We start from the raw sequence: 15,651 nt of genomic DNA, 5'->3' as shown, positions 1-15,651 counted from the left end.
GGGGTTTGTATCATTTAATTTACACAACATGCCTACCACTTTGAAGATGCAAAATATTTTTTCTTGTGAAATAAACAAGAAATATTTTTTTTTAAAATAAAGAAAATTTGAGCGTGCATAACTATTCACCACCCCCCCCCCCCCCCAAAGTCAATACATTGTAGAGCCACCTTTTGCAGCAATTACAGCTGCAAGTCTCTTGCGGTATGTCTCTATAAGCTTGGCACATCTAGCCACTGGGATTTTTGCCCATTCTTCAAGGCAAAACTGCTCCAGCTCCTTCAAGTTGGATGGGTTCCGCTGGTGTACAGCAATCTTTAAGTCTTTAAGTCATACCACAGATTCTCAATTGGATTGAGGTCTGGGCTTTGACTAGGCCATTCCAAGACATTTAAAACCACTCGAGTGTTGCTTTAGCAGTATGTTTAGGGTCATTGTCCTGCTGGAAGGTGAACCTCCGTCCCAGTCTCAAATCTCTGGAAGACTGAAAGGTTTCCCTCAAGAATTTCCCTGTATTTAGCGCCATCCATCATTCCTACAATTCTGACCAGTTTCCCAGTCCCTGCCGATGAAAAACATCCCCACAGCATGATGCTGCCACCACCATGCTTCACTGTGGGGATGGTGTTCTCGGGGTGATGAGACGTGGTGGGTTTGCATCAGACATAGCGTTTTCCTTGATGGCCAAAAAGCTCAATGTTAGTCTAGTCTGACCAGAGTACCTTCTTCCATATGTTTGGGGAGTCTCCCACATGCCTTTCGGCGAACACCAAACGTGTTTTCTTATTTCTTTTTTTAAGCAATGGCTTTTTTTCTGGCCACTCTTCCGTAAAGCCCAGCTCTGTGGAGTGTATGGTCTTAAAGTGGTCCTATGGACAGATACTCCAATCTCCGCTGTGGAGCTTTGCAGCTCTTTCAGGGTTATCTTTGGTCTCTTTGTTGCCTCTCTGATTAATGCCCTCCTTGCCTGGTCCGTGAGTTTTGGTGGGCGGCCCTCTCTTGGCAGGTTTGTTGTGGTGCCATATTCTTTCAATTTTTTAATAATGGATTTAATGGTGCTCTGTGGGATGTTCAAAGTTTCAGATATTTTTTTATAACCCAACCCTGATCTGTACTTCTCCACAACTTTGTCCCTGACCTGTTTGGAGAGATCCTTGGTCTTCATGGTGCCACTTGCTTGGTGGTGCCCCTTGCTTAGTGGTGTTGCAGACGCTGGGGCCTTTCAGAACAGGTGTATATACAGTGAGGGAAATAAGTATTTGATCCCCTACTGATTTTGTACATTTGCCCACTGACAAAGAAATGATCAGTCTATAATTTTAATGGTTGGTTTATTTGAACAGTGATAGACAGAATAACAACAACAAAATCCAGAAAAAACGCATGTCAAAAATGTTATATATTGATTTGCATTTTAATGAGGGAAATAAGTATTTGACCCCCTCTCAATCAGAAAGATTTCTGGCTCCCAGGTGTCTTTTATGCAGGTAACGAGCTTAGATTAGGAGCACACTCTTAAAGGGAGTGCTCCTAATCTCAGCTTGTTACCTGTATAAAATACACCTGTCCACAGAAGCAATCAATCAATCAGATTCCAAACTCTCCACCATGGCCAAGACCAAAGAGCTCTCCAAGGATGTCAGGGACAAGATTGTAGACCTACACAAGGCTGGAATGGGATACAAGACCATCGCCAAGCAGCTTGGTGAGAAGGTCCTCTGTAGCTCAGCTGGTAGAGCACGGCGCTTGTAACGCCAAGGTAGTGGGTTCGATCCCCGGGACCATACACCAAAAAAAATGAAAATGTATGCACGCATGACTGTAAGTCGCTTTGGATAAAAGTGTCTGCTAAATGGCATATTATCTTTATTATATTAAGGTGACAACAGTTGGTGCGATTATTCGCAAATGGAAGAAACACAAAATAACTGTCAATCTCCCTCGGCCTGGGGCTCCATGCAAGATCTCACCTCGTGGAGTTGCAATGATCATGAGAACGGTGAGGAATCAGCCCAGAACTACACGGGAGGATCTTGTCAATGATCTCAAGGCAGCTGGGACCATAGTCACCAAGAAAACAATTGGTAACACACTACGCCGTGAAGGACTGAAATCCTGCAGCGCCTGCAAGGTCCCCCTGCTCAAGAAAGCACATATACAGGGCCGTCTGAAGTTTGACAATGAACATCTGAATGATTCAGAGGAGAACTGGGTGAAAGTGTTGTGGTCAGATGAGACCAAAATCGAGCTCTTTGGCATCAACTCAACTCGCCGTGTTTGGAGGAGGAGGAATGCTGCCTATGACCCAAAGAACACCATCCCCACCGTCATACATGGAGGTGGAAACATTATGCTTTGGGGGTGTTTTTCTGCTAAGGGGACAGGACAACTTCACCGCATCAAAGGGACAATGGACGGGGCCATGTACCGTCAAATATTGGGTGAGAACCTCCTTCCCTCAGCCAGGGCATTGAAAATGGGTCATGGATGGGTATTCCAGCATGACAATGACCCAAAACACACGGCCAAGGCAACAAAGGAGTGGCTCAAGAAGAAGCACATTAAGGTCCTGGAGTGGCCTAGCCAGTCTCCAGACCTTAATCCCATAGAAAATCTGTGGAGGGAGCTGAAGGTTCGAGTTGCCAAACGTCAGCCTCGAAACCTTAATGACTTGGAGAAGATCTGCAAAGAGGAGTGGAACAAAATCCCTCCTGAGATGTGTGTAAACCTGCTGGCCAACTACAAGAAACGTCTGACCTCTGTGATTGCCAACAAGGGTTTTGCCACCAAGTACTAAGTCATGTTTTGCAGAGGGGTCAAATACTTATTTCCCTAATTAAAATGCAAATCAATTTATAAAATGTTTGACATACGTTTTTCTGGATTTTGTTGTTGTTATTCTGTCTCTCACTGTTCAAATAAACCTACCATTAAAATTATAGACTGATCATGTCTTTGTCAGTGGGCAAACGTACAAAATCAGGAGGGGATCAAATACTTTTTTTCCTCACTGTATACTGAGATCATGTGACAGATCATGTGACACTTAGATTGCACACAGGTGGACTTTATTTAACTAATTATGTGACTTCTGAAGGTAATTGGTTACACCAGATCTTATTTAGGGGCTTCATAGCAAAGGGGGTGAATACATATGCACGCACCACTTTTCCGTTATTTATTTTTTAGAATTTTTTGAAACAAGTTATTTTTTTCATTTCACTTCACCAATTTGGACTATTTTGTGTATGTCCATTGCAAGAAATCCAAAAAAAAATCCATTTAAATTATAGATTGTAATGCAACAAAATAGGAAAAACGCCAAGGGGGATGAATACTTTTGCAAAGCACTGTACAGATGTAGGATCTTAGTTGGATCACCCTTGGCATTTTTCCTATTTTGTTGCATTACAACCTGTAGTTTAAATTGATTCTTATTTGGATTTCATGTAATGGACATACACAAAATAGTCCAAACTTTCGTGCAATGCAGGAAATTTAAACTTGTTGTGTATTTGAGGTTTGAAAAGGCTTAAGTTTATAATTTCCACTTTGAAATTTCAGACTTGATTTTCCCTTATAAAAAATGTACCAACCCCTACAAAAATATCCATGAATTACAATCCACTTAATAATTTACATTTCCTGTTGCTTATCACGGATTCCGCCGAGGCTGCTCCTCCTCCTTGTTCGGGCAGGCTTCGGCGTTCGTCGTCCCCGGAGTACTAGCTGCTACCGTTTGATGTTATCTATGTTTGTTTGGTTTTGTCTGATTAGTGCACCTGTTCTATATCACGTATTGATTATGTCACCTATAAGTTTCCTTTGGTTTTGTTTGTAGTTGTGTGTTGTTGTCCACCTGTCCGTTGGTGATGTGCATTTGCTCTCGTATATTTAGAGTATTGACGCACTGTATGCGTAATCTCTTGTATTTTGTGTATATACGCACAGTATGCGTAATCGCTCGCCTCCGTTGTGTTGAGGCCCGTTATTTTGTATTGTCGTGTTCTTACAAGTAAAGTTTGTTGGACTAAGCTTCTGTGTCCTGTGCCTGACTCCAACACCACATCCACATCAGCCCTTGACAGAACAACACACCATTCAATGGAGTCAGCAGGAGCAGCGGCGGCGACCGAGTCGCTGGAGGATCGGGTCAGCTGCCAGGAGGCCATGATCCAGCAACTCGGCTCCGCCATGCAGGAGGCAATGAACACCCTGCGCCGATGGGAAAGGGCAGGCGTGCCCACACCTCCTCCTACATTACCACCACCATCGGCCAGCCCCACCAGCCCAGCTCCGGAATCCAGTGGGATTCGGCTCTCGCTCCCGAGGGCGTATGATGGTACCGCAGCCGGGTGTCAGGGGTTCCTCCTTCAGGTGGAACTCTACCTGGCCACCATACACCCGGCGCCCTCGGGATACGTGAGCGTTTCCGCCCTCATCTCCTGTCTCTCCGGCAAGGCGTTGGAGTGGGCCAACGCCGAATGGAGGGGAATAGACGCCGCCACCACCAGCTACGCGGAGTTCTCCCGCCGCTTCAGGGCAGTTTTCGATCACCCTCCTGAGGGTAAAGCGGCGGGGGAGCGTCTGTTCCACTTCCGACAGGGGAAGAGGAGCGCACAGGAGTTCGCCCTGGATTTCCGGACTCTAGCGGCGGATGCGGGGTGGAATGAGAGGGCCCTCATCGATCACTATCGGTGTAGCCTGCGTGAGGACGTTCGTCGAGAGCTGGCCTGCAGGGACACCAATCTGTCCTTTGACCAGCTAGTGGACATGTCCATCCGACTGGATACCCTGCTGGCCACCCGCGGACGTCCCGAGATGGGGCCGTCCATTCCATCCCCCAGCACCTCCGAGCCGAGCCCAATGGAGCTCGGGGGTGCTGGCACTAGAGAAAGAAGGAGAGAGAACCCGAGGGGGGCCGTCCCCTGCACCAGCTGTGGCCGTGGAGGACACACTGCGGCTAGGTGCTGGGGAGGGTCTCCAAGGAATCGAGGCAACAGGTCGCGCACTGGGGAGTCATTTCAGGTGAGTAGGCGCCCCACTCACCCAGAGCTCTCTGTTGTTCACTTGTGTATACCTGTGGTATTTCCTCAGGTTGCATCTCAGTCCCAGCATAAGGCGCTAGTCGATTCAGGCGCAGCTGGGAATTTTATTGATCGGAAATGTTGCTCTAAGTTAGGGATTCCCCTCCTGCCCGTTGATGCACCCTTTCCTGTCCATGCCCTAGATAGCCGCCCGTTGGGATCTGGGTTGATTAGGGAGGTCACAGCGCCACTAAAGATGAAGACGCAGGGGGGTCATGAGGAGATTATTCAGTTGTACCTCATTGACTCTCCTGCGTATCCCGTGGTGCTGGGGCTTCCTTGGTTAATCAACCATGACCCCACCATTTCGTGGCAACCGAGGGCTCTCAAGGAATGGTCTGGCCAGTGTGTTGGGCGATGTTTAGGTGTTTCCGTTGGGGCGACCACGGTGGAGAGTCCGAACCAAGTGCCCGCAATGCACATTCCCCCTGAGTATGAGGATTTGGCACTCGTGTTCAGCAAGACGAGGGCGACGCGATTGCCACCTCATAGACAGGGAGATTGTGCGATAAACCTCCAGACAGGTGCGGCACTTCCGCGGAGCCATGTGTATCCTCTGTCTCAAGAGGAGACGGCGGCTATGGAAACCTACATAGCTGAGTCCCTGAGACAAGGATACATACGGCCCTCCACTTCCCCTGCGTCCTCGAGTTTCTTTATTGTGAAGAAGAAGGATGGAGGTTTGCGCCCGTGTATTGATTATCGTAGTCTCAATCAGATCACTGTGAAATACAGTTACCCGAGTATGACTGAATCATTACGCGGAGCGCGTTTCTTCACAAAACTGGATCTCAGGAGCGCTTATAACTTGGTGCGCATTAGGGAGGGAGATGAATGGAAGACGGCATTTAGTACCACCTCAGGTCATTATGAGTATCTTGTCATGCCATACGGGTTAATGAATGCTCCTTCAGTCTTCCAATCATTTGTAGACGAGATCTTCCGGGACTTGCATGGGCAGGGAGTGGTAGTGTACATTGACGACATCCTAGTGTACTCTGCTACACGAACCGAGCATGTAGCCCTGGTGCGCCGAGTGTTGGGTAGGCTGTTGGAGCATGACTTGTATGTCAAGGCAGAGAAATGTCTGTTTTTCCAGGAGTCCATCTCCTTCTTGGGTCATCGGTTGTCCGCGTCAGGGGTGAAAATGGAGATTGACCGGGTGTCAGCCGTGCGTAACTGGCAAACCCCAACCACTGTTAAAGAGGTGCAGCAGTTTTTGGGTTTTGCCAATTACTACCGGAGGTTTATCCGGGGTTTTGGACAGGTGGCAGCTCCCATTACGTCCCTGCTGAAGGGGGGCCCGGTGCGTTTGCAGTGGTCGGCTGAAGCGGACAGGGCGTTTCGTAAACTTAAGGACCTGTTCACTTCGGCTCCGGTGCTGGCACACCCGGACCCCACTTTAGCGTTCCAGGTAGAGGTGGACGCGTCAGAGGCCGGTATTGGGGCAGTACTGTCGCAACGCTCCGGCACGCCTCCTAAGCTCCGTCCCTGCGATTTTTATTCTAAAAAGCTCAGCCCGGCGGAGCGTAATTATGACGTAGGGGACAGGGAGCTGTTAGCCGTGGTTCAAGCTCTAAAGGTGTGGAGGCATTGGCTTGAGGGGGCTCAACACCCTTTTCTCATTCTGACTGACCATCGTAACCTGGAGTACATCCGGGCAGCGAGGAGATTGAACCCTCGTCAGGCTAGGTGGAACATGTTCCTGACCCGGTTCGTTTTTAAGATCACTTACATCCCAGGGTCCCAGAACGGTAAGGCAGACGCCCTGTCCCGGCGGTATGACACAGAGGAGAGGTCCATTGAGCCCACTCCCATACTGCCAGAGTCTTGTCTGGTGGCACCGGTGGTATGGGAGGTCGATGCGGAAATTGAGCGGGCGTTACGCACCGACCCTACTCCCCTAGAGTGTCCAGTGGGTCGGACGTACGTGCCGCTCGAGGTCCGTGATCGTCTCATCTATTGGGCTCATACGTCACCCTCCTCTGGACATCCAGGTATTGGCCGGACAGTGCACTGCCTTAGTGTTAAGTACTGGTGGCCAACATTGGCTAGGGACGTGAGGGTTTATGTCTCCTCCTGCTCGGTGTGTGCGCAGTGTAAGGCGCCTAGACACCTGCCCAGGGGGAAGTTACAACCCCTGCCCGTTCCACAACGGCCGTGGTCTCACCTCTCGGTGGACTTTGTCACAGACCTTCCCCCCTCTCAGGGGAATACCACTATTCTGGTCGTTGTGGATCGGTTCTCTAAGGCCTGTCGTCTCATTCCAATGCCGGGTCTCCCTACTGCCCTACAGACCGCTGAGGCCTTGTTCACCCTGGTCTTCCGGCACTACAGGGTTCCCGAGGATATAGTGTCTGATCGGGGTCCCCAATTCACCTCTAGAGTCTGGAGGGCGTTCATGGAACGCTTGGGGGTCTCGGTTAGCCTTACCTCGGGTTACCACCCGGAGAGTAATGGGCAGGTGGAGAGAGTGAACCAGGATGTGGGTAGGTTTCTGAGATCCTATTGCCAGGGCCGGCCAGAGGAGTGGTCGGGGTATATCCCCTGGGCAGAGATGGCTCAGAACTCTCTCCGCCACTCCTCTACTAACCTGACCCCCTTTCAGTGTGTGTTAGGTTATCAGCCGGTTCTGGCACCATGGCATCAGAGCCAGATCGAGGCTCCGGCGGTGGATGAGTGGTTTCGGCACTCGGAGGAGACGTGGAACGCTTCCCACATACATCTGCAGCGGGCCATCCGCAGGCAGAAGGCGAGCGCCGACCACCACCGCAGTGAGGGTCCAGTCTACGCCCCTGGAGATCGAGTCTGGCTCTCGACTCGAAACCTGCCCCTTCGCCTGCCCTGCCGGAAGCTTGGCCGGCGGTTTGTGGGGCCATTTAAAGTCCTGAGGAGATTGAATGAGGTGTGTTACAGGTTGCAACTGCCTAATGACTATCACATTAACCCCTCATTCCATGTGTCTCTCCTCAGGCCGGTGGTAGCTGGTCCACTCCAGGAGAATGAGATAAGAGAGACCCCTCCGCCCCCACTGGACATCGAGGGGGCTCCGGCGTACTCAGTCCGGTCCATCGTGGATTCGAGACGTCAGATGGGGGGTCTACAATATCTCGTGGAGTGGGAGGGGTACGGTCCGGAGGAACGGTGCTGGGTGCCTAGGAGGGACATTCTAGATCCATCCCTCCTGACTGAGTTCCATCGTAGTCATCCTACGCACCCTGCTCCACGTCCTCCTGGCCGTCCCCGAGGCCGGGGTCGGCGCGTCAAGGGGGGGGTACTGTCACGGATTCCGCCGAGGCTGCTCCTCCTCCTTGTTCGGGCAGGCTTCGGCGTTCGTCGTCCCCGGAGTACTAGCTGCTACCGTTTGATGTTATCTATGTTTGTTTGGTTTTGTCTGATTAGTGCACCTGTTCTATATCACGTATTGATTATGTCACCTATAAGTTTCCTTTGGTTTTGTTTGTAGTTGTGTGTTGTTGTCCGCCTGTCCGTTGGTGATGTGCATTTGCTCTCGTATATTTAGAGTATTGACGCACTGTATGCGTAATCTCTTGTATTTTGTGTATATACGCACAGTATGCGTAATCGCTCGCCTCCGTTGTGTTGAGGCCCGTTATTTTGTATTGTCGTGTTCTTACAAGTAAAGTCTGTTGGACTAAGCTTCTGTGTCCTGCGCCTGACTCCAACACCACATCCACATCAGCCCTTGACATTGCTGCAGGATTATTTTCCTGCTGTAGAAAACTGGCTCAAGATCCCACACCTGTATGTTCCAATATCCACACTAGTATACCATTTAGATTGCATGGCCAGTTGTTTTGCTAGTGTGGAACATAGCATCTCACTTCTCGCTCTGCTTTCTCACAAACAGGAAGGATACAACTTCTATCTATGTAATCTGTACTTGCAAACTTGTACTTTTCATATTTTTTCTGCTGTTTATACAAACATTTCAGACATAGGACAGAGATAATCTAGGCCTTCATGGGTTTATTAATAATACAACCAAATAAATGGGAAATATTGACCCCATCTAATCGGACAAACTTTGGCTTTGGGGTGAACTATCTCTTCAATGTCCTTGCCACATGTACACTACCAGATGTATGAATGAATTGTTAGGTTAACATCACCTTTAAATTAGTGTTTTAAACAGCAGCCAAGATAAACATACAGTCGTGGTCAAAAGTTTTGAGAATGACACAAATACTAATTTTTACAAATTCTGCTGCCTCAGTTTTGATGATGGCAATTTGCATATACTCCAGAATGTCATGAAGAGTGATCAGATGAATTGCAATTAATTGCAAAGTCCCTCTTTGGCATGAAAATGAACTTAATCCCCAAAAAACATGTCCACTGCATTTCAGACCTGCCACAAAAGGACCAGCTGCCATTATGTCAGTGATTCTCGTGTTAACACAGGTGAGAGTGTTGACGAGGACAAGGCTGGAGATCACTCTGTCATGCTGATTGAGTTAGAATAACAGACTGGAAGCTTTAAAAGGAGGGTGGTGCTTGAAATCATTGTTCTTCCTGTGTTAACCATGGTTACCTGCAAGGAACACGTGCCGTCATCATTGCTTTGCACAAAAAGGGCTTCACAGGCAAGGATATTGCTGCTAGTAAGATTGCACCTAAATCAACCATTTATCGGATCATCAAGAACTTCAAGGAGAGAGGTTCAATTGTTGTGAAGAAGGCGTCAGGGTGCCCAAGAAAGTCCAGCAAGCGCCAAGACCGTCTCCTAAAGTTGATTCAGCTGCTGGATCAGGGCACCACCAGTGCAGAGCTTGCTCAGGAATGGCAGCAGGCAGATGTGAGTGCATCTGCATGCACAGTGAGGCGAAGACTTTTGGAGGATGGCCTGGTGTCAAGAAGGGCAGCAAAGGGTACAGGGAATGGACTGCTGAGGACTGGAGTTAAGTCATTTTCTCTGATGAATACCCTTTCCGATTGTTTGGGGCATCCGGAAAACACCTTGTCCGTAGAAGACAAGGTGAGCGCTACCATCAGTCCTGTGTCATGCCAACAGTAAAGCATCCTGAGACCATTCATGTGTGGGGTTGCTTCTCAGCCAAGGGAGTGGGCTCACTCACAATTTTGCCTAAGAAAACAGTCATGAATAAAGAATGGTACCAACACATCCTCCGAGAGCAACTTCTCCCAACCATCCAAGAACAGTTTGGTGACGACCAATGCCTTTTCCAGCATGATGGAGCACCTTGCCATAAGGCAAAAGTGATAACTAAGTGGCTCGGGGAACAAAACATCTAAATTATGGGTCCATGGCCAGGAAACTCCCCAGACCTTAATCCCATTGAGAACTTGTGGTCGATCCTCAAGAGGCGGGTGGACAAACAAAAACCCATAAATTCTGACAAACTCCAAGCATTGATTATGCAAGAATGGGCTGCCATCAGTCAGGATGTGGCCCAGAAGTTAATTGACAGCATGCCAGGACAGATTGCAGAGGTCTTGAAAAAGAAGGGTGAACACTGCAAATATTGACTCTTTGCATAAACTTAATGTAATTGTCAATAAAAGCCTTTGACACTTATGGAATGCTTGTAATTATACTTCAGTATACCATAGTAACATCTGACAAAAATATCTCATAACACTGAAGCAGCGAACTTTGTGAAGACCAATACTTGTGTCATTCTCAAAACCATTCACACTGACTCATATCAATGACATATCAGCTATCAGCTTTCTTCAGACAATGGTTTGACTAGGTGACCCAATAATCCAACTTCCTCTTACTAACCATGACTCTGTTGTTCCCTTCAAGCCATAAGACTGCTGAACAATTAATCAAATGGCCACCCGGACTATTTACATTGATACCCCCCTTTGTTTTTACACTGCTGCTACTCGCTGTTTATTATCTATGCATAGTCACTTTACCCCAACCTACATGTACAAATTACCTCGACTAACCTGTACCCCGCACATTGACTCAGTACCGGTACCCCCTGTATACATCCTACTTTTTATTTTATTTTTTACTTTAGTTTATTTAGTAAATATTTTCTTAACTCTATTTCTTGAACTGCATTGTCAGTTAAGGGCTTGTAAGTAAGCATTTCACGGTAAGGTCTACATCTGTTGTATTCGGCGCATGTGACAAATAGAATGTGATTTGATTTGTTTTGATGTGTTTTAACTTGAAGGTCGCTGGTTCGAATACCCGATGTGTCCTTGAGCAAGGCACGTAACCCTAATTTGCTCCAGAGGCGCCGTACTACTATGGCTGACGCTGTGAAACACATATCCAGTGTATTTGACAATAAAACATATTCAAAACATTTAAAAAGAAAGATCCAAACATCCATACATACACACACACACTCTCTCTCTGTCAGAAGAGTAGTAGAGAGTTGTAGTAAAATATGAATATCAACAATGTTCCAGTTTCCTGGGTAGGTAGTGGCTCAAGAAGCCAGAAGAGAGAACACTTCCTCTTTCATATTCAGAAAAACTCAGAAGTGATATTCTGTTCTGCACTTTCCCTACTCTGTGTGTGTATGCACCTGTATGCTCATTTATGTAAATATACAGTATGTGTATGAATGTGTGTTTATACAGTACCAGTCCAAAGTTTGGACACATCTACTCATTCAAGAGTTTTTCTTAATTTGTACTATTTTCTACATAGTATAATAATAGTGAAGACATCAAAACTATGAAATAACACATATGGAATCATGTTGTAACCAAAAAAGTGTTAAACAAATCGAAATATATTTTATATTTGAGATTCTTCAAATAGCCACCCTTTGCCTTGATGACAGCTTTGCACACTCTTGGCATTCTCTCAACAAGCTTCACCTGGAATGCTTTTCCAACAATCTTGAAGGAGTTCCCACATATGCTGAGCACTTGTTGGCTGCTTTTCCTTCACTCTGCGGTCCGACTCATCCCAAACCATCTCAATTGGGTTGAGTTCGGGGGATTGTGTAGGCCAGGTCGTCCATTGCTCATGTTTCTTGGCCCAAGCAGGTCTCTTCTTCTTATTGGTATTTTTAGTAGTGTTTTCTTTGCAGCCATTTGACCATGAAGGCCTGATTCACACAGTCCCCTCTGAACAGTTGATGTTGAGATTTGTCTGTTACTTGAACTCTGTGAAGCATTTATTTGGGCTGCAATTTCTGAGACTGGTAACGCTAATGAACTTATCCTCTGCAGCAGAGGTAACTCTGGGTCTTCCATTCCTGTGGCGGTCCTCATGAGAGCCAGTTTAAACATAACGCTTGATGGTTTTTGCGACTGCACTTGAAGAAACTTTCAAAGTTCTTGAAATTTTCAGTGTTGACTGACCTTCGTGTCTTAAAGTAATGATGGACTGTCGTTTCTCTTTGCTTATTTGAGCTGTTCTTGCCATAGTATGGACTTGGTTTTTTACCAAATAGGGCTATCTTCTGTATAACCCCCCCCCCCCTACCTTGTCACAACACAACTGATTGGCTCAAACGCATTAAGAAGGAAATAAATTCCACAAATTAACTTTTAAGAAGGCACACCTGTTAATTGAAATGCATTCCAGGTGACTACCTCATGAAGCTGGTTGAGAGAATGCCAAGAGTGTGCAAAGCTGTCATCAAGGCAAAGGGTGCTATTTGAAGAATCTCAAACATAAAATATATTTTGATTTGTTGAACACTTTTTTGGTTACTACATGATTCCATATGTGTTATTTCATAGTTTTGATGTCTTTACTATTATTTTACAATGTAAAATTTTTTACAAAATAAAGAAAAACCATTGAATGAGTAGGTGTGTCCAAACTTTTGACTGGTAGTGTATGTCTACCCCCTCTTTATTTCTCTCTCTCCCTTCCCAGGTCGTGTAGGCACGCCCCATTTCATGGCCCCAGAGGTGGTGAAGAGGGAGCCGTATGGTAAGCCTGTAGACGTGTGGGGCTGTGGAGTCATCCTCTTCATCCTGCTGTCTGGCTGCCTGCCTTTCTACGGCACCAAGGAACGCCTGTTCGAAGCCATCTGCAGGGGCAAATACAAGGTAGTAGTTGATTTACGAAACGCCAATAACTGCTCTGTGTGTCTATGGTAGTATTATCCTTACCCTGAAAGCATCCATGTGTGCTTTTTACTCTGTGTGTGTGTGTGTGTGTGTGTCTCCAGTTGAACCCAAGGCAGTGGGGACATATCTCAGAGAGTGCTAAGGACCTGGTGAGACGGATGCTCATGCTGGACCCTGCAGAGAGAATCACTGTCTACGAGGCACTCAACCACCCCTGGCTCAAGGTACAAACACACACACAAAACCCACACACACGCACAAACACACATAATGACTTCTTGGGGTAGTGAAAGGCTAGTAAAGTGAGAGTGTGTGTGTGTGTGTGTGTGTGTGTGTGTGTGTGTGTGTGGGTTGATCAGGAGAGAGACCGTTATGCCTATAAAATCCACCTGCTAGAGACGGTGGAACAGCTGAGGAAGTTCAACGCCAGGAGAAAGCTCAAGGTAAGCTCCCCAAATTCTACTTTCCTTTTCTAGTTATAATAATATAATAATATAATATTCTAGTTGGAATTAGAATATGAGTGTTATTGTTTTGGAACGTTTGGTGCTAACATGGAGGATGATTTGTCTACCTGTCTGTCTCAGGGAGCCGTACTGGCAGCAGTCTCCAGTCACAAGTTTAACTCTTTCTACGGAGACCCACCAGAGGAGATGCCTGACTTCTCTGAAGACCCCACATCCTCAGGTAGGAGGAACACACACACACTGTCACACACACACACACTGACACACATACACATACATAAAAAAAACACACATCTACACACACCAACACACACACACACACACACACACACACACCAACACAGACACACCCATGACAACAAAGCTGTTACCACAGTGAGGTGAAAATCCAGATACACTACTATCATTCATTCAGGAAGAGGCAGACGTGCGTGTGTCTGCGTGCGTGTGTCTGCGTGCGTGTGTGTGCGTGTGCGCGTGTGTGTGTGTGTGCGTGTGGGTGCGCGTGTGTGTGTGTGCGTGCATGTGGGTGCGCGTGTGTGTGCGTGTGTGGGTCACTATCTACCACTCTGGGTTCCTGTGTTCTATGTGGTTTTGTCTTTTTCAAGGTGTTGTTTTCACAAAGAAAGTATCTTGTCTAGTGTCATAACTCTTACACATGCTTCTCAAACTTCAGTCCTGGAGAGCTACTGTACTGGGCTGGCAAGCTTTTGTTCCAGCCCATCAGTAACACACCTGATTTAAAAAATCAATAAATCATTTTCTAGACTGAAGAACATGATTAGTTGATCATTTCAATAAGGTGTGTTACTGCAGGAGTGGAGACTCTGACCTCTGACACAGTACTGCTGTTATTTTTGTTGGATGAACAAGTCAATTCAGCATCTCAGAAATCTTTGGATAGTCTGTACTGTTTACTCAGAGAATGTTTCATGGAATGTTTTCAGGGAATGTTTTCAGGGAATGTTTCAGAGAATGTTTTCAGATAATGTTTTCAGGGAATATTTTCAGGGAATGTTTTCAGGGAATGTTTCAGGGAATGTTTTCAGGGAATGTTTCAGCCACGATTCCAGTTATTCTTTACCATTTTTGTGTCCATGTAGTCCCTATATGAGAATGAAATATAAACTGTAATGTGATTGTGTTGTTTGTGTTAATGCTGCCGTCCTGATAGGACTACTAGCAGCAGAACGTAGGTATCCCTCCTCTAGATATATACTGCTCTGTGTGTGTGTTCTGTATCTGTCTGTGTTGTCCCTAGTTCTCTAGAAGTCATCTCTTAGATAGTTCTCTAGCAGTCATCTCTTAGATAGTTCTCTAGCAGTCATCTCTTAGATAGTTCTCTAGCAGTCATCTCTTAGATAGTTCTCTAGCAGTCAACTCTTAGATAATTCTCTAGCAGTCATATCTTACATAGTTCTCTAGCAGTCAACTCTTAGATAGTTCTCTAGCAGTCATATCTTACATAGTTCTCTAGCAGTCAACTCTTAGATAGTTCTCTAGCAGTCATATCTTACATAGTTCTCTAGCAGTCAACTCTTAGATAGTTCTCTAGCAGTCATATCTTACATAGTTCTCTAGCAGTCAACTCTTAGGTAGTTCTCTAGCAGTCAACTCTTAGATAATTATCCAGCAGTCAACTCTTAGATAGTTCTCTAGCAATCATCTCTTAGATAGTTCTCTAGCAGTCAACTCTTAGATAGTTCTCTAGCAGTCAACTCTTAGATAATTCTCTAGCAGTCAACTTTTAGATAGTTCTCTAGCAGTCAACTCTTAGATAGTTCTCTAGCAGTCAACTCTTAGATAGTTCTCTAGCAGTCAACTCTTAGATAGTTCTCCAGCAGTCAACTCTTAGATAGTTCTCCAGCAGTCAACTCTTAGATAGTTCTCCAGCAGTCAACTCTTAGATAGTTCTCCAGCAGTCAACTCTTAGATAGTTATCTAGCAGTCAACTCTTAGATAGTTATCTAGCAGTCAACTCTTAGATAGTTATCTAGCAGTCAACGCTTAGATAGTTCTCCAGCAGTCAACGCTTAGATAGTTATCCAGCAGTC

General features: G+C 46.3%; 1 protein-coding gene across 1 annotated transcript in view; it reads left to right on the top strand.

The window, feature by feature from the left end:
- The window catches only part of LOC311143846 (peripheral plasma membrane protein CASK-like), a 211,880-nt gene that overhangs the window by 146,729 nt on the left and 49,500 nt on the right, over positions 1-15,651 (top strand). Inside the window, exons 7-10 of the mRNA XM_084179723.1 lie at positions 12,934-13,109; positions 13,232-13,354; positions 13,490-13,573; positions 13,718-13,817. Of these exons, the coding sequence (XP_084035849.1) occupies positions 12,934-13,109; positions 13,232-13,354; positions 13,490-13,573; positions 13,718-13,817 (483 nt within the window). The remainder of the gene's footprint in view (positions 1-12,933; positions 13,110-13,231; positions 13,355-13,489; positions 13,574-13,717; positions 13,818-15,651) is intronic.

This window comes from Coregonus lavaretus, assembly GCF_964263955.1.
Source record: "Coregonus lavaretus genome assembly, chromosome: 16".
Classification (NCBI taxonomy): domain Eukaryota; kingdom Metazoa; phylum Chordata; class Actinopteri; order Salmoniformes; family Salmonidae; genus Coregonus; species Coregonus lavaretus.
Note: the sequence above shows the minus strand (reverse complement) of the source record. Positions and strands in the feature narration are given on the sequence as shown.